At 48.0% G+C, this 18,467-nt stretch overlaps 1 protein-coding gene across 4 annotated transcripts; it reads right to left on the bottom strand.

Moving 5' to 3' along the window:
• Nucleotides 1–2,000: 2,000 nt before the first annotated feature.
• COPRS (coordinator of PRMT5 and differentiation stimulator) lies at nucleotides 2,001–17,723 on the bottom strand. Of its 4 annotated transcripts, none has more exons than XM_009251488.3 (5): nucleotides 17,534–17,713; nucleotides 15,259–15,325; nucleotides 11,451–11,669; nucleotides 10,756–10,948; nucleotides 2,001–4,310 (listed from the first exon to the last, which is right to left on the bottom strand). In XM_009251488.3, the coding sequence occupies exons 1-4, from the start codon at nucleotides 17,630–17,632 to the stop codon at nucleotides 10,779–10,781; spliced, it is 555 nt and encodes a 184-aa protein (XP_009249763.1). In that variant the 5' UTR covers nucleotides 17,633–17,713; the 3' UTR covers nucleotides 2,001–4,310; nucleotides 10,756–10,778. The 4 variants fall into 4 exon arrangements, with proteins under 4 accessions (XP_009249763.1, XP_054391621.1, XP_002827277.1 ...); XM_054535646.1 differs by lacking the exon at nucleotides 17,534–17,713 and adding an exon at nucleotides 17,215–17,531; XM_002827231.5 differs by lacking the exon at nucleotides 2,001–4,310 and having other exon boundaries at nucleotides 10,526–10,948; nucleotides 17,534–17,723.
• Between the last annotated feature and the right edge of the window lie 744 nt (nucleotides 17,724–18,467).

Here is an 18,467-nt window from a genome sequence, read left to right as displayed (position 1 = left end):
ATTACCAGACTTCATCCCTCACCACCTCCCTTGCCAGTTCCCCCGAACACTTCAACTCCTCTCACACCTGGGATCTTTGCACACACAGCTCTCTCTGCCTAGATGACACCCCCACCACTACTTGCCCAGCAAGTCCTCAAGAATTCAGCTGAGGCTGGCGCAGTGGCTCAAGCCTGTAATCCCAGCACTTTGGGAGGCCGCGGCAGGCGGATCACTTGAGGTCAGGAGTTCGAGACCAGCCTGGCCAACATGGTGAAACCCCATCTCTACTAAAAATACAAAAATTAGCTGGGCATGGTGGCAGGAGCCTGTAATCCCAGCTACTTGGGATGCTGAGGAGGAGAATCACTTGAATCAGGGAGGCAGAGGTTGCAGTGAGCAGAGATCATGCCACTGTACTCCAGTCTGGGCAACAGAGAAAGAGTCTGCCTCAAAAAAAAAAAAAAAAATTTAGCTGAGAGATGGTCTCCTTTGAGGGGTCTCCTTTATCCCCCACCCCTTCTAGGTTCCCCCACACCCCGGGCTTACCCTTTCCATAGTTCATGGATGGTGTTGTGCTGACCTGTGTGCCATTGCCTCCCCACTCCACTCCGAGCTCCATGAAAGCAGGAACTACAGTGTTGTGCTGACCTGTGTGCCATTGCCTCCCCACTCCACTCCGAGCTCCATGAAAGCAGGAACTACAGCCTCTACCTCTTCCTCCTCAGTACACAGCATATGGCAGGTGCCCAGAAATACGTTAATGAATAAAGATCACACCTACACTAAATTCCCTTGCTTTTCTGAAACTAAGTTCATCCTAGACTCTCGCTGAATCTAAATGTTTCCCACCTCAGTACGGCAAGCATACAAGGCTGAAAACTTGGAGTCGGCTGACTTGGGTCACATCCTATCTTTATGACCTTTGGTCAGTTATTTCACCTCCCTGAGCCTCGATTTCTCTTTCTGAAGTGGGAATTATAAACCCTACTTCATAAGAAAAACACCTGGCATGTGACCCGGTAGAGGGACGCAGCACAATGCCTTCCACCTTCCTTCCCATATGCACACACTTTGGCTGATGTCGGCAGGCATCTGTGAAGTGCTTACCACGTGCCAGATTCAGGCAGGTGCTGGAAGTAATGATGATGACCCTGACTCTAGATTTCACAGTAACCGCTTCTGAGAAAACTCAGCTGTAAATCCGGAGTAAATCCTGAGGATTCACAGGTGGGTTTGCCAGCCAGCAGGAAGCCAGCTAACAGGAAGGTAACGCTGAACCAGACTCAGCCTCTCCTCCAAAGCCCCTGGATGTGGATCGCACCAGAGACAGCAGAGTCGGTGGGTCCTACGGAGACAGCGGAGTCAGTGGGTCTTTACTGCCACCTGCTGGACAAACAGGATAAGGCCACAGGCAGCAGCCCAGAGAAATTCAAGCGCCTGCCTGGAGCTGCCAAATGCACGGCTCTAACTTCTATCTGCCACATTTGTTCAACAGCTAATGAGAGGGTGTCAGAGGAGATTGCTTTTGAAATAAAAACCACCTAACCAGAAAAAAAGAAAATAAAAGGAAAACCAACTGCACCTTGCAAAGGTTACAACGTGGAGCGTGCCTCCGGGGGAAATTTCTCTTTCTGACTCGAAGGCGAGAAGGACTAGAAAACCCTGTCAGGTGGAAGGAAGTATCTTCTTTTAAAACCATGGTCATACTTTACTCCATGAGCCATCACAAAGGGCAGATCCTGGTGACATTCTCCAAACCTTGGTGCGCAGGAATCCAACTGAACTGTCCTGCCCATAAACAAGGCAGGATCTAGCTCAGTCCTGGAAAACTGCCCAAAGCAGGGAGGCCGTTCTTTCCAAAGGCCTCGGCTTTGCAGCCAGACTTGCTAAGTCAACAACGTGGGAGCCAGCCCTGCCTCCTGCCTTCCTATTCCACCCTCCAACTTCTCTTCCCTCCACCCGATGGTTCTTCTCCTTGGCCTGCCACACTCAGGAGTGCGCACACACACACACAGTCCTCCATTCCATCATTCTCATTTATTTGGGTGGAAAATCTGTTCTGGGAAAACTAGGAGGCAGAATCCAGATGGGCCACAGCCAGGGTTATTTTTTCTCTTTCTCCATGTTCCAACCACCCTGTGAAAAGTTGGGCCCAAGAATGCAAACTCCGGAAAACCAAGGGCAGTGCAGTGCCAAGATATTTACTTAGCCTGTGAGTTTACTTCCATCTCCCAAGGAAACAGTCTCAGATTTCCTCAAGGCAGCAGGGCTTTGCTGAATCCAGCCGGTTGCTTCCGGACACAGAGAGCCTGGTCTCTGCAGCCTCTACACAGTCTGCTTGTGAGAAGGCGAAGAAAGCCTCTCTGGAAAGGCCCGTCTTAGCCCAGGCACACAAGTGTGGAGAGTAAAACTTGGGGAAGCACTGCCCATCATAACCTCCGGAGGTCTTATGACCACCAACCCTACTGGAAACACAGCACCAAGCTAAGCTGGGACTGGGATGAAGGGCTACATTGCCCCAGAATTTCCCAACAGGAAAAAAGCCATAAAACAGACAGAAACAAGTGGGAGCCATCAAAAACACATAAAACTGGCAGGATGCAGTGGCTTATTCCTGTAATCCCAGCACTCTGGGAGGCCAAGGCGGGCAGATCACCTGAGGCCAGGAGTTCAAGACCAGCTTGGCCAACATGGCAAAACCCAGTCTCTACTAAAAATACAAAAATTGGCTGGGTGCGGTGGCTCACACCTGTAATCCCAGCACTTTGGGAGGCCAAGGCGGGCAGATCGCCTGGGGTCAGGAGTTCAAGACCAGCCTGGCTGATATGGTGAAACCCCGTCTCTACTAAAAATACAAAAATTAGCCGGGCGTGGTGGGGGGGCGCCTGTAGTCCCAGCTACTTGGGAGGCTGAGGCAGGAGAATCGCTTGAACCTGGGAGGCAGAGGTTGCATTGAGCTGAGAACCCACCACTGCACTCCAGCCTGGGCAACAGAGCGAGACTCTGTCTCAAAAAAAAAAAAAAACCATAAAACTACCTATACAAACTGTGAACAGCACAATCCTGTTGGTTCCACTACAGTACAAAAATTACAAGTTTTTCATCAAAATAGAAAATAAAAACAAAAATTATTGGCACCCTGGTATTAATCAACCAATGATGATACCTCAAATACATCACCTTGATCTAGTTGATGATGCCCCCAGGACCCCAGCTGTAACACTCATGTCCAGGCTTCTGCAACTTGGCATCTCTTGCATCTTGGGGGTTCACAAGAAGCAATTCTGTCCTTCTAACTATCCTAATTTCTGCCCCTGAGCTTCCATCCAGGCCTTCTGGATTCTCCTCACTTACTTGGAGTTATGCCAGGGAGGCAAGTGGGGGTGGGCATCAGGTCATCCACTGTCCATCTTCAGAAGTCTTCCCTGGACCCTCTGGGTCCATCAGCTTCTTAGAATTCTTAGGGTATCTTTTTTTTTTTTTTTTTTTTTGGAAACAGAGCCTTGCTCTGTCATCCAGGCTGGAGTGCAGTGATGTGATCTCGGCTCACTGCTCACTGCAACCTTTGCCTCCTGGGTTCAAACATTTCTCCTGCCTCAGCCTCCCGAGTAGCTGGGATTACAGGCGCCCACCACCACACCCAGCTAATTTCTGTATTTGTAGTAGAAACAGGGTTTCACCATGCTGGCCAGGCTGGTCTTGAACTCCTGACCTCAAGTGATCCATCCGCCTCAGCCTCCCAAAGTGCTGGCATTACAGGCGTGAGCCACCGCGCCCAGCCAAGGCCTGGGCATTGCAAGACAGTCCCAACTGCCTACAAGCACTAACATCTATCACTCTCTGAGTGATAGCTCTGAGTCCCTAGCTCCCCAGGGACACTCCAAGAAGCAGCGCTCCTGTTCCACCTGCCCTTAGCATCCCCCAATCTCTCTCTCTTCTCTCTTCTCTACCATATCTCACGACCTAAGATATTTTTTTTGTTGGGGGTGGGGGGGTCCTGGGGAAAATTCTTTTCTTCCAGATTTCTTCAAGATGCACAGTCTGTTGGCCCAAAACTCCTTTGCCTCCTTACCAAAAAACAAATCAGTAAATCCATTTCGTAAAACAAAAGCCAGAAAGATTTCTTGGCTCCTTTAGACTCTGCCGCATGACTCCACTCAGGCAATGACAGAGAGCCAACTGACTGCTTGCATGGAGAGGAGAATGAAGGAGGGAAAGCAAATATACATCACAAATGATCATCCAGACACTTGATCCACACACATATCCTCTCTCATCACTCAAGATTTTGGCTGTGGTCAGTTGTGGTTCTTTCTTGATGAACGATACTGTTTGAAAGAAAAGTCAGAATAAAAGTTACTCTTTTGTTCCTCCTAACAAGCCCTTAGTACCTGTATTTCTCAACAGCCTCTGTCGACCTTTGTCCTTCTCCCGTTCCTTCCTTTTCTCTCCCATCACTGTCTCTTCTCAGTCTGACATTCTGAGAGGAGCTGGCCAGAAGTCACCATTGCCCCAGTCAAGAAAAGCAATGATGACAAAGGCAGCAGCTCAGGTGGCCACACATATCCCGTTTCAGCCCACAATGTACCTGTTCCCCCTCCCCAATCATGACATCATGTGAGCACTTCCTAATTTCCACATCCCAAAATACCCCTTTTAGCCTTCATCTTACTTGGCCTGTCTCTATCAAAGATGGCCACTCCCTCTTCCTTAAAAATATTATTATTATTAGATTTGGCTTGAAAGGCACCTTCACCCACCTGGTCTTCCTTCTCCTCTGCTGCCACAGCCTGCCTTTGTGGCCAGATCCTTCCACCTACCTTTTCACTGCCATTGCTCCCCAAAGTTCTGTCCTCAACCCCCTTCTCTCTCCGTGTGCCCTCACTAAACACCCTCAACCTCTCTCAATGCTCTAACACCTACTGAGACATCAACAATTCCCAAATTCACACCTCCAGTATCCCTCTCCCTCTGATTCTACACACGTATATGCAACTGCCTGTTGACTGTTTAACCTGGAAAACAAAAAGCTAGAGAGAGGATAAGATGGTTAATTTCCAATATTTGAAAGAGTGTCAGACCACAGAGCAGACCAGGACTAAATGGGCAGATTTCAGCTCAGCACACTGAGGACTTTCCTTTTTTTTTTTTTTTTTTTTTTTTGAGACAGAGTCTGGCTGTGTCACCTAGGCCAGAGTGCAGTGGTGAGATCTTGGCTCACTGCAACCTCCGCCTCCCGGGTTCAAGCGATTCTCACGTCTCAGCCTTCCTAGTAGCTGGGATTACAGGTGTGCACCACCGTGCCAAGCTAATTTTTGTATTTTTAGTAGAGATGGGGTTTTGCCATGTTGGCCAGGCTGGTCTCGAATTCCTGACCTCAGGTGATCCACCCGCCTCGGCCTCCCAAAGTGCTAGGATTACAGGCGTGAGCCACTGTGCCTGGCCTACACTGAAGACTTTTCTAACAAACAACACTAGCCAGGGGCTAACGCAGGGGATCCTTCTGAGGTAGTGAGATCCCTGTGACTAGAAGCAGGCACAGAGGATTTCTGCAGATGGCACAAGGCCAAACTAAGCAACATCTATGTTTTCCCCAGTTCTCAGATTGAGACTTCTCAGCTTAGTAGAGGTTCAGATAAATAAAAGATTTCTTTTTCATTTTATTGAGTACCTAAAATTACAATTCTTCAATATAGGACACTGGTTAGAAATTACTGTGATATTTCCTTTTCATTGATTTTTTTAATAATTATGATTTGTTGTTTATCAAATAAATACTTTGGTTTTGGGGTTTTTTTTTTTTTTTATTTTTTTGAGATGAGATCTCATTCTGTCACCCAGGCTGGAGTGCAGTGGCACGACCTCGGCTCACTACAACCTCTGCCTCCTTGGCTCAAGCGATCCTCCCACCTCAGCCTCCCAAGTAGCTGGGACTACAGGTATGCACCACCATGCCCAGCTGATTTTTTTTTTCTGTATTTTTGGTAGAGATGGGGTTTCACCATGTTGCCTAGGCTGGTCTCAAACTCCTGGGCTCAGGAGATCCACCTGCCTCGGCCTCCCAAAGTGCTGGGATTACAAGGGTGAGTTGAGCCACCACGCCCAGCCATACTTTGCATAACAAACTCATTTGTCTTGTCATACATACACTAGTTTTTAGAGGAGAAAATTTTCTTGGTCACTGACTGGAGGCTTTCAGATTAAAGCACAGTTGCAAACACACCGCTTCTGGACATTTCTCTTCATTATGTTCCCATACACTGTTTTTAAAAATAGTAAATTAGGCCAGGTGTAGTGGCTCTCGCCTGTAATCCCAGCACTTCGGGAGGCCAAGGCGGGTGGTTCATGAGGTCAGGAGTTCAAGACCAGCCTGGCCAAGATGGTAAAACCCTGTCTCTACCAAAATTACAAAAAAATTAGCTGGGCGTGGTGGCAGGCGCCTGTAATCCCAGCTACTCAGGAGGCTGAGGCAGAGAATTGCTTGAACCTGAGAGGCGGAGGTTGCAGTGAACTGAGATCGCACCACTGCATCACTGCACTCCAGCCTGGGCAACAGAATGAGACAAGAAAAAAAAAAAAGTAAGTTAATAGATAAGGAATTATAATTAAATCCAAGTCCAATTTAACACAGACTTTTTAAAGGTTCTTCAAATACCTTGTTATTTTTTCATCACCAGCATGGGATGTTATCAGGCAACCCTAAATACAGTCAAGGCAACTACTGCACCATTACTAAAGGTAAATGAATTTGTGGCGATATTCACTGAACGTTTTCATGCTGGGCCCCATGCCCAGCATGTATGAAACAGGGATGTTGAGTAAGTCATAGTCCTGCCCTCAAAGAGCTCTTGGCCTAAAGAGGGAGGCAGACCCATGAGCCAATGATCACAGTAGAATAAGGTAAGTATTGTGATGTTTGTCAGCAAGAACAGGGAAGCCTAGACAAAGGACACTTACAACTAAGGTCTTGGCCGGGCGTGGTGGCTCACTCCTGTAATATCAGCACTTTGGGAGGTCGAGGTGGGCAGATCATATGAGGTCAGGAGTTCGAGACCAACCTGGCCAACATGGTGAAACCCCGTCTCTACTAAAAATACAAAAATAAGCCAGGTGTGGTGGCACATGCCTGTAATCCCAGCTACTTGGGAGGCTGAGGCAGGAGAATTGCTTGAACCCGAGAGGCGGAGGTTGCAATGAGCTGCCAAGATCATGCCACTGCACTCCAGCCTGGGCAACAGAGCAAGAACCTGTCTCAAAAAAAAAAAAAAAAAAAAAAAAAGAATAAGGTTTTGTTTAAATACCTAACTGCTGGGGGATGAGGGATAAGAGACTACACATTGGGTACAGTGCACACTGCTTGGTGATGGGTGCACCAAAATCTCAGAAATCACCACTAAAGAACTTATCTATGTAACCAAACACCACCTGTTCCCCAAAAACTATTGAAAGGTTTAAAAATAATACCTAATTGCAAAATCTTAAAATAACAAAAATGTAAAAGCAAAATTTTTACACTTCCATCATCTAATCAAATTGTTTTCACTTCTCCATCTTACCTTCTAATCTTTATACATATACATGCAATTATTTCATACATGCAATATTATGAAAGTAGTTTGAGAGTCCACCTTTTCACGTCTTGTATCATTAGTATTTTTCCATTTCACTTTTTTTCTTACTCCCACTTCATCCCCTTGAGATAACCAATACTCTACATCTTCTTTCTCTTGATCGAATCACCCAGTGGTAGGGCACCAGAATAATATTCAAATTAAAACAATTGGGCCAGGCACAGTGGCTCATGCCTGTAATCCCAATACTTTGAGAGGCTGAGGCAGGCGGATCACCTGAGGTCAGGAGTTCGAGACCAGCCTGGCCAACATAGTGAAACCCCGTCTCTACTAAAAATACAAAAATTAGCTGGGTGTGGTGACGGACGCCTGTAATCCCAGATATTTGGGATGCTGAGGCAGGAGAATCGCTTGAACCCAGAAGGCGGAGGTTGCAGTGAGCCGAGATAGTGCCACTGCACTCCAGCCTGGTCAACAAAAGCGAAACTCCATCTCTAAATAAATAAATAAATGGCCCGGCGCAGTGGCTCACACCTGTGATCCCAGCACTTTGGGAGGCTGAGGCAGGTGGATCACGAGGTCAGGAGATCGAGACCATCCTGGCTAACATGGTGAAACCCCATCTCTACTAAAAATACAAAACATTAGCTGGGCATGGTGGTGGGCGCCTGTAGTCCCAGCTACTTGGGAGGCTGAGGCAGGAGAATGGCGTGAACCCGGGAAGCGGAGCTTACAGTGAGCCGAGACCATGCCACTGCACTCCAGCCTGGGCGACAGAGCGAGACTCCGACTCATAAATAAATAAATAAATAAATAGCAAAACTGAGGCCTAGATTGACAATTCCTCCATGGTTCACAGCAGCAACACTGTGTGAATTTTCTTTGCTTAGCTACTCATGCACGTATGCTCTTCATACTATTTCTTTCTTCTCTCCCTCCCGCCCCCTTATATATATAATACCCCAACTCACAACTTCCGCCTTTACTCATAGTTTCAGCTGCCTCATAACTCCTGCTCACACATGGGCCAACACAACCTTTCAATAACATGACATTTCCATTTCACCAATTCTGCCATCCTCCTCAAGCCCCTAATATCTCTTGGCTCTGTTTCTCAAGTTTACCTTTTCATGCCAGACATACTCATGGTCTCATCATCTATGACCTTGGGAGGAGGAAGAAGGGGGGTGTGGTGATATGATCTACAACTGCCCTTTTAGCAAACACAGTGGAAGGGGCATTTTTTTCCTCCCTCCGACAGCCTTGGCCATGACTCCCCTCACCGCCAAAGCCACTGCATTCCCTCACAAGGTTCTGCCTTGTTCATACACCTTGTGGGGCCTTTGAAAAAGTTTAAATGGTTAAATGCTCAATTAACTGCTATGGAGTATACTAAAATTTCACATCTGAAAGCTTTTCTTGTGTCAGCTTCAATAAGGAGGCAGGAAGAAACAATCCTTGAGCCTGTCAGACACAAAGGTGACTTACTCTAGTGGATCCCAGACCTGCCAAGGAGAGGCCCCAGATGGTGTTGCTATCTTCTCATACATGCAGGGCCAAGAATGGACCTCAGAGTCACATGTGCACCTAGGTCCCAGTTCTGCCACTCTGTGTGATCTTGAAGAGGTCAAAACCTTTTTTTTTTTTTTTTTTTGAGACGGAGTCTCGCCCTGTTGCCCAGGCTGGAGTGCCATGGCATGATCTTGGCTCATTGCAACCTCTGCCTCCCAGGTTCAAGCTATTCTCCTGTCTCAGCCTCCAAAGTAGCTGGGATTACAGGCACACGCCACCACACCCGGCTAATTTTTGTATTTTTAGTAGAGACAGGGTTTCACCATGTTAGCCAGGCTGGTCTCGAACTCCTCACCTCAGGTGATCTGCCTGCCTCAGCCTCCCAAAGTGCTGGGATTACAGGCGTGAGCCACCATGCCTGGCCTGGTCAAAACATTTTGAGTCTTGCATTCCTCATCTCTAAAATGAGGTACAGTTTTTTGTTTTTTTGGTTGTTTCTTTCTGAGACCGTTTCACTCTTGTTGCCCAGGCTGGAGTGCAATGGCATGATCTCGGCTCACCGCAACCTCTGCCTCCCGGGTTCAAGCAATTCTCCTGCCTCAGCCTCCCGAGTAAGCTGGGATTACAGGTGTTCACCATGACACCTGGCTAATTTTTGTTTAGTAGAGACAGGGTTTCTCCATGTTGGCCAGCTAGTCTTGAACTCCTGACCTCAGGTGATCCGCCCACCTCAGCCTCCCAAAGTGCTAGGATAATAGGTGCGAGTCACCGCGCCTGGCCAAAATGAGGTAAATTTTTAAAAGTGACTTCATATAAGTAATTGTAAGGATTAAAATATTAAATGGAAAACCAAGTTTAGTGTCAATTAACGATTATGCAATTGCTGGTTTAACTAATTTCCCATTTAGTTTTTGGCCTAGGGAAAAGCCTGTTAACTAAGTAAATGTTCCATTTTCTATCAACAGGAAAACAATCAGCTACAAAATCACCAGTGTCTCCTGGATTCCAATCCTTGGTCAACAGTGCTAGATCTACAGAAGCAAAATTAAAATTTTTTTTCTTTCACAGAGTAGTTTTAAGCCTCCAAGCGTTTGAATCTTTAAAATGTCATTTAGGGACTTTAAATGAAGTAGTGAAGGCTGGGCACGGTGGCTCACGCCTGTAATCCCAGCACTTTGGGAGGCCAAGGCGGGTGGATTACTTGAGGCCAAGAATTCGAGAACAGCCTGGCCAATGTGGTGAAACCCCATCTCTACTGAAAATACAAAAAATTAGCCGGGTGTGGTGGCGGGCACCTATAGTCCCAGCTACTCAGGAGGCTGAGGCACAAAAATCGCTTAAACCCAGGAGGTGGAGGTTCCAATGAGCCAAGTTCGCGCTGCTGCTCTCCAGCCTGGGTGACATAGTGAGACTGTCTCCATAAATAAATAAATGGGAAAAAAGCAGACGAAGCATACTGGTTTCTTTTTTTAACCTTTATTTACAAAGAACACAACTCCTCTTGACACAAACACACACACATTTCAAGGAGGAGCCCATTAAGAACAACAACAGACTGGCGAGAACGACGGGGCCTTATTGAACACTGTCAATAAGTACCCCAGACTAGGGGTCACTGCAAACATTTTCTCAGATATGACTTTTCACCTCCAAGACAGGAAAAGAGATCTTGACGTGGAGGCCCACCTACCTACAAGGCAGAAAGCTCCACACTCAATCTTCAGCATCGTCAAACTGTCCTGTTTCAAAGACCATCTTGGAATAATAGGGTATCAGTGGAGGCGGATGGTGCCAGCTGGGGTCATAGATCATGTCTCCTTGTGGGGCACAGCACACCCAAGGTTTGAGCTCTTGAGAAATGCTCTCCTGGATGTCGTCAGCATCTGCAGGCAGTTTTAAAAGACAGATTAAGGGAAGGAAGGAGGGAAGGAAGGAAGGTAAAAACGGACAGCCAAAAAAGTATGTCTAGGGGACACATCCTTGCACTTATTTTGTTTAAAAACACACACAGTTCTCCTTTCCTGAAAACTGTAAATGCGTTCATTCTGAACAGCTGAGAAGCTATGCTTCTCAGACAAGGGTTCTTAGCAGTGAAGAGGCAAACTGGATAACACAGCACTTCTATCTGCAGCTGCTCAATTCATAGCAGAGATTTTTGGAGAGAGTAACAGTTTTGACGTTAAAACAGTGACACATTATGGAGTCAAATGCAAAATTTGGATTTTTTCAATATAAAAGAGAAGGTGTCACAGAAATTGGAGACCTGTAACAGATACCAGCCTAAGCTCATAGATGTGGACCTCTGTTCCAAACTGCCTTCAGGGCTAGTCTGACAGGTGTGTCTGAGAAGGCCTAGTTCAGGACCCCCAGAGACTCCACACCTACCATATGGATTCCCTTGATCTGCTTTCAACTCCAAGTCCCAGTCCTCATTAAAAAGATCACCAGGCTGTTCCTTGGGTGGACAGTTTGTCCCTTCTGACAGCTCCCAGGTATTCAGTTCTCCATCAGAGTCCTCCTCATCCATGGCAAAGCCTTCCTCTTCAGAATGGGTGCCCTCACCCCGGGCAGGACTGTCATTAGGGATGCTCTGTGCTCCACGGGCTAAATTGACAAACAGAAGATGGCCTTAGTGACAAACCAAAGAGGACCTGCTGTGTGCTCAGTAAATTTTGGGCAGACTTACTACGAAGGTAGTAAAACAAGTGCACAGAGTCTTCTTTAGCCACCGAGCACTTTTTTAAAAATGCACTTCTTTGTATGTTTTTAAAAGAGCTGATAATTTATTTTCAATAAGATGTTTTGTCTTATACAAGGCATTAATTGCCAGGTCCTTTAATTTACAAAGAGGGCTAGGGACAGTTAATATTTTCAGGTGGTTTGTATGTCACTGAGGCAAAGGGCCTCTGATAAATAATACACTTTCACAATACAAGCCTAAATTAAGTTTTTGCTCTTTTTTTTGAGACAGAGTCTCGCTCTGTCGCCCAGGCTGGAATGCAATGGCACCATCTCGGCTCACTGCAACCTCTACCTCCCAGGTTCAAGCAGTTCTCTGCCTCAGCCTCCTGAGCAGCTGGGATTACAGGCGCCTGCCACCACGCCCAGCTAATTTTTTTGTATTTTTAATAGAGACGGGGTTTCACTATCTTGGCCAGGCTAGTCTTGAACCCCTGACCTTGTGATCCACCCTCCTCGGCCTCCCAAAGTGCTGGGATTACAGGCGTGAGCCACTGTGCCCGGTTGTTTTTGCTCTTTTATTCCTCCCTTCAGCCTCAAAGAGCCTGTTAGAGGTGAGCACAGGGACAAAGGGGAGTAGGGGCACTGCAGGCAGAAGACCAGAGCCCATCTAATCACAGTGGGCAGCACCTAGTGCCTCCCTCTGACATCAGGGAAGCCGGAAGGTACATTTTCAAAAGGCCTCACAATAACGGAGGAAAGACTGGGGAAAGATAATGGATTTCCGAGCACATAGTGCTTTGGTGATGCCAGGTCCCAGGAGAGAAGGCAATCAGCCTAAAACAGCCATGCTCTTGATACTGGAACAACAGTAACAGTGATAAGCAATAAAGTGATAGTTCAGAGCAAGGGGTCTAAAGCCAGACTGCCTGGTTTCAAATCCCTGTTTTTTGTCAATTACTAAACATGGGACTGGGCCGGGTGCGGTAGCTCACCCCTGTAAACCTAGCACTTTGGGAGGCCAAGGTGGGCGGATTGCTTGAGCTCAGGAGTTCAAGACCAGCCTGAACAATGTTGCAAAACCCTGTCTCTACAAAAAATTCAAAAATTTAGCTGGGTGCAGTGGCATGCACCTGTAATCCCAGCTACTCAGGAGGCTGAGGTGGGAGGATCGCTTGAGCCTGGGAGGTAGAGGCTGCAGTGAGCCAAGATCGTGCCATTGCACAGAGTGAGACCCTGTCTCCAAAAAAAAAAAAAAAGTGTGACTGAGCTGAAATTTAACTAGTTCCATAACATAAATATAGAATTACCATATGACCCAGCAATCCCAGTCCTAAACATATACCCAGAAGAACCAAAAGCAGCTGTTCAAATAAAACAAGGATACTACAGCAGCACTATTTACAATCACCAAAACGTAGACACAACATCAAATGTCCATCAATGGATGAACAGAAAAACAAAATGTGGTATATGCATATGATGGAATTATTCAGCCATAAAAAGAAATGCAGTGCTGATACATGCTACGGCATGGATGCACCTTAAAAATACGCTAAGTGGAAGAAGCCAGACACAAAAGGCCACATATTGTTATGATTCCATTTACAGGCAACTCACATTTGCCTATTCAGAACAGATAAACCCACAGAGACAGAAAGCAAATTAGTGGTTGCCAAGGGCTCAGGGAAGGAAGGAATGGAGAATGACTACTTGGTGAGCACAGGGTTTCCTTTTAGGGTGATGAAAAGATTCTGGAACTAGGTAGTGGTGATGGTTGCACAACACTGCCATTGTGCTAAAAAGGCCACTGAATTATATGCGTTAAAATGGTTAAATGGTAAATTTATGTTATGTATCTTTTACCACAATTTTTAAATTGTTTTTATTTATTCTATGCCTCAATTTCCACATCTGTAAAATGAAGATAGGGTTGTTGTGAGAGTTAAAAGAAAAAAAAAAGGCCAGGCACGGTGGCTCACGCCTGTAATCCCAGCACTTTGGGTGGCCGAGGAGGGCAGATCATGAGGTCAGGAGATCAAGACCATCATAACATGGTAAAATCTTCTCTCTACTAAAAACACAAAAAATTAGCCAGGCATGGTGGCGGGTGTCTGTGGTCCCAGCTACTCGGGAGGCTGAGGCAGGAGAATATGTGAACCCAGGAGGCAGAGCTTGCAGTGAGCCGAGATAGTGCCACTGCCTTGGGAGACAGAGCGAGACTCCCTCTCAAAAAATAAATAAATAAATAAATACAAAAATTAGCAAGGCGATATGGTGTGCGCCTGTAATCCCAGCTACTCAGGAGGCTGAGGCACGAGAATCACTTGAACCCAGGAGACAGAGGTTGCAGTGAGCCAAGATTGCGACACTGCACTCCAGCCTGGGTGACAGAGTGAGACTCCATCTCAAAAAAAAAAAGAAAAAGAAAAAAAGGGGCCAGGCATGGTAGCTCACACCTGTAATCGCAGCACTTTGAGAGGCTGAGGCAGATGGATCACGTGAGGTCAGGAGTTCGAGACCAGCCTGGCTAACATGGTGAAACCCCATCTCTACTAAAAATACAAAAATTAGCCGGGCATGGTGGCATATGCCTGTAATCCAGCTACTTGGGAGGCTGAGGTAGGAGAATGCTTGAATCCAGGAGGCAGAGGTTGCAGTGAGCCAAGATTGTGCCATTGCACTCCAGCCTGGGCAACAAGAGCAAAACTCCCTCTCAAAAAAAAAAAAAAAGGCGGGGGGCTGGGCACAGTGGCTCATGCCTTTGTAATCCCAGCACTTTGGGAGTGTGGGCTCACAGTAATCCCAGCACTTTGGGAGGCCTGGGTGGGCAGATCACTTGAGATCAGCAGTTCGAGACCAGCCTGGCCAACATAGTAAAACCCCGTAACTACTAAAAATACAAAAGTTAGCTGGGTGTGGTGGCATGTGCCTGTAGTTCCAGCTACTCGGGAGGCTGAGGCAGGAGAATTGCTTTAACCTGGGAAGCGGAGGTTGCGGTGAGCTGACATCGTGCCACTGTACTCCAGCCTGGTGACAGAGCGAGACTCCGTTTCAAAAAAGATATTTTGAGAGAGAACACATTCACCTAACTTTCAGTATACTGGCATAATTGTTCTATATTACTATTGTTATTAATTACATATGCATAATTTATAAGTTAAACTATATCAGAAATAGTACATATAGGGGAAAAAAAAGCAGTTTCAGGCATCCACTGGGGCGGTGGGGTCTTAGAATGTACCTCCTAGGAATAAAGGGAGACTGCTGTACTATTTTCACCGTTTCAAGCTGTTTCTCTCGGTAGAAGGATGGGTTTGAACATAAGAACCAGGACTTCCCTTAAGGAAGCTCCAAGCAAGGCTTCCAAAGGAGGGTACTATTCAACCCTGGGCAGAGAGGGCCACTAAGCAGCAGAGAGGACTGGCTAAAAGAGAAGGTAAATGAGACAGAGGGACTATTCCTCTCCTCACATCCTTGGTCTCCCCAACTTCCGTCTCTGCCATCTACTTGCCTAGTCGATCCATAGCCTTCTCAGTCTTTCTCTCCTGACCAGAGTGGTCAGCTGTAGCAAAGCCAGCCTGCGGGAAGAAGAAATGATTACCAAGGACTTGGGTATCTGGGGTACGCCCAGTATTCAGCTATTGCATCTCAACCCCACCCACTCTTCCATACTCCCCTTGGTGATGCAGGGCTGGGACTCTGCCACCCACATTTCTGCTTTGCCCTGTTAAACTGCGCAAGGCTGGAGGGAGATGGGCCTTGTTCCTTCCTATTCATGTAGGCATCACCTCATGACACTTCACTGTGGCAGCAGGAATGCCTTCCTATAGCGGCCACAGAATCCAGTATACAGTTCTGCGAACTCTTGCAGAGCCAGTCTTATCACTGCACCTTCTCTTTAGAGGTCTGGGTCTCAGGACTCTCCTCCAAGCTCAGAGACCCCCTACCATCAGCTGGAGCAGTGCCTTCTCCTTAAAGGTTGGAATTTCAGCTCTGCAGAGCCTTTTCCCTAAGCTTTTAAATTTTAATCAACTTCATCTCTTTGTTCCTTCAGCCATAGGTTGGTAGCTGTTCCCTGCGGTTGCCACCCCCAGGTACACGTTTTACCTTTTCAGTTACTTAACAACTTTATAGCTAGTAAACAACTCTATCAAATTCTCTGTTTCCTCACCGACACACTGAGGTGGGGGAAGCTTTATAGTTCCTCTGCAATGCTGAGCACTGAAGGCAGTATTTCTAATCTAACTGAAAATCTTCCCGCACAGCCAACCAAATGCTTCTCTGCTCCCATCACTCAGAAGTTCCTGAAACCCTATGACCTCCAAGACCTCTTTCTAATGAATCACGAAATGTTCCTTGCCTGCATAAAAGACCTGATTTTGATCCCAGCTCTGCCATCCATTCAGAGTGTGACCTTGAACACATCACTTCAATTACTGTGCCTGAGTTTTCTTCTTCAGAAATTGGGGGTGACTGTTCTGACCCTGCAGGGGACTTATGAGATATCATTTATGAAAACACCTGGCATGTGGCAAGAATGTAACATTTCTTGAATTTAAATTCATCTTTTCTGCTACATCTAAACTGTACTCGGCACCTGCTCCAATCAGCATTCATTATCTAGTCATGTCTGGGTTTAATAATTCAGTTCCACTCCCTGTAGTTAGTGACAACCTCTGGTCACTGCCGCCCAAGGAGAAGTCAGACCTCTCGCCTAAACCACTGCCACGGCCTCCTAACCATCTTCCCATCCAGCCATCTGGCCCAGCCTTACAGAATTAATCACTACTCTGCTCAAAACCTTCAACAGCCCTCCACTGAGAGAGCACAAAATTAGCCGTGGCATTCGCACGTCCCCTCTTCTCCCACTCCCATCAACCTGTTGAGCATAGTTCTCTGCATGCTCTGAGACCCAACTCCAGGCCATGTGACCCGCACTTTCTCATCTCCACGCCTCTGCAGACACCACCAGCCTCTCACCTTGATCCTTTCCTGCTATGCCCTGACAAAATTAGTCCCATTCTATTCTGCACTCCAAAGTAATCTTCTTTATAAGTGTCGCTGCATTTTTCATATCTTACTTTGGCTAAGTACCATCTTTGAGGCATCATTCATCCAGTCGGTATGTCTATCTCCTGTGCCAGGCACTATGCTAGGCTGGGCAAACAGCCCTAACAGAGGGTTCCTACCTTCAAGCCGCTCAGCACCTAGCCGGTACTGACTGTAAACAAGGGCAGGTAATAACTGTAATAACGGTCTGTAACGTTCTCGGGAAAACCAGGAGCTGTCTAGCTTACATGAAAACAAGTTTCTGAAAACCCTGCGTCAAACAGGGCCTTTCTGGCTTCAGTAAGGAGAAGGGGGAGCGCACATGTGACATCTGGGGCTCAGGGTTGGCGGGCATCCCCACCAACGGACAGAGGTCCACAGGTCTGTAAAGTCAAGTCCCTCTCCTCGCCGCCCTCACCTGGCCCTCGCACAGGCTCCTGGCAGCGGGCCCCGGCTCTCGGTCACCAGCGTCACCTCCCATTTACCAAATCCGCAGCGGCGCCCAGCGGGCGGACAGCCTTCCCTGCTGACCTGGCGCGCCCACCCACGCCCTCGACTTTCCCCGCCCCGCAGCCCCGCGGCCCCTCGGCCTGGCAGTTTTCAGCTCGAGCGCGAGCCCAAACAGCGTTCCGTGTCGCCGGGCGGCCCGAGGCCGGCCAGAGGCGCTTCCCTGGCCCCGCGACTTCCCGCCCCAAGCTGCAGCTGGCTGTTGCTCCCGGCCCCTACGCGGCACTCACCTCCGGGCTGGGGGGCGCCCCCCGCGCGCTAGGCAGCGGCGGGCCCCGAGACGGCTCCGCGGCCCCCTGCGCCTGGGCCCCAGCGGCCTGAAGGTCCATGCCCCGCTGCCCGCGGCTCGTCGCCCTGGACGCCGTGGGCCACGTGACGCGCCTGCGCGGCTGCCCGCCGGAGGATCAGCCGCAGAAGTCCCAATCAGCCTGGGTGTGGGGGTCCCGGCCAAGAGGGCGGGGCGCGGCGGGGGGCGGGTCACGAGGAAGCGGGGGCGGGGCGGCGCAGGGGGCGGGGCGCGCGGCCTCGCGGAGCCCGCCCCTCCCTCCCAGCGCGAAATCTGAAACAATCTCGGAGACTGATTTTGGAAACTCCTCTCGGTGCATATCCTAAGGCTGGACGACTAGCTGCGTGTGAAACGCCAAGCGTACCCTACTCGGCCACTCGGGGTGTGCTCCAGCTTCAAAACCCCGCCTGGGTAAGACACATGAGCAACCTAGTGACCTCCATCTTGAGCTAATGATCATCTTTGAAGTTAATCCAGTAGAAACCAAGATAGATGATTAAGACACAAACTGCAATATGCAGTGGACACAGAATACAGGCCACGACGCTTACTCATAATAATCCTGAACCTTCGGGATTCCTGTATTTCCATGCTCAATGCCTGATACTCGACAACCTAATTATTTCCTATTTTGCCTCGAAAGGTGGCTTCTGGAGATAGGCAGGGCCTGAGCTGGGAACAGCCCAACTGGAAAGACAGCCTTCCCTGCCTTCCCCACAGTGCCTAACCTCTAATAACAAACCAGCTCAAGGCGTGCTAATCACGTCAGCATCAGGACATGAGAGCCTCTTTCTTCATCCCCCTCAAAGACTGTGTTGTTTGTACAACACAAAAGGCATTTGAAAAAATTTAGCATAAAACTGACAACACAATATTCG

Source organism: Pongo abelii, chromosome 19, assembly GCF_028885655.2.
Source record: "Pongo abelii isolate AG06213 chromosome 19, NHGRI_mPonAbe1-v2.0_pri, whole genome shotgun sequence".
NCBI classification, from domain to species: domain Eukaryota; kingdom Metazoa; phylum Chordata; class Mammalia; order Primates; family Hominidae; genus Pongo; species Pongo abelii.
The sequence above is the reverse complement of the archived record's forward strand: the minus strand, read 5'-3'. Positions and strand labels throughout refer to the sequence as shown.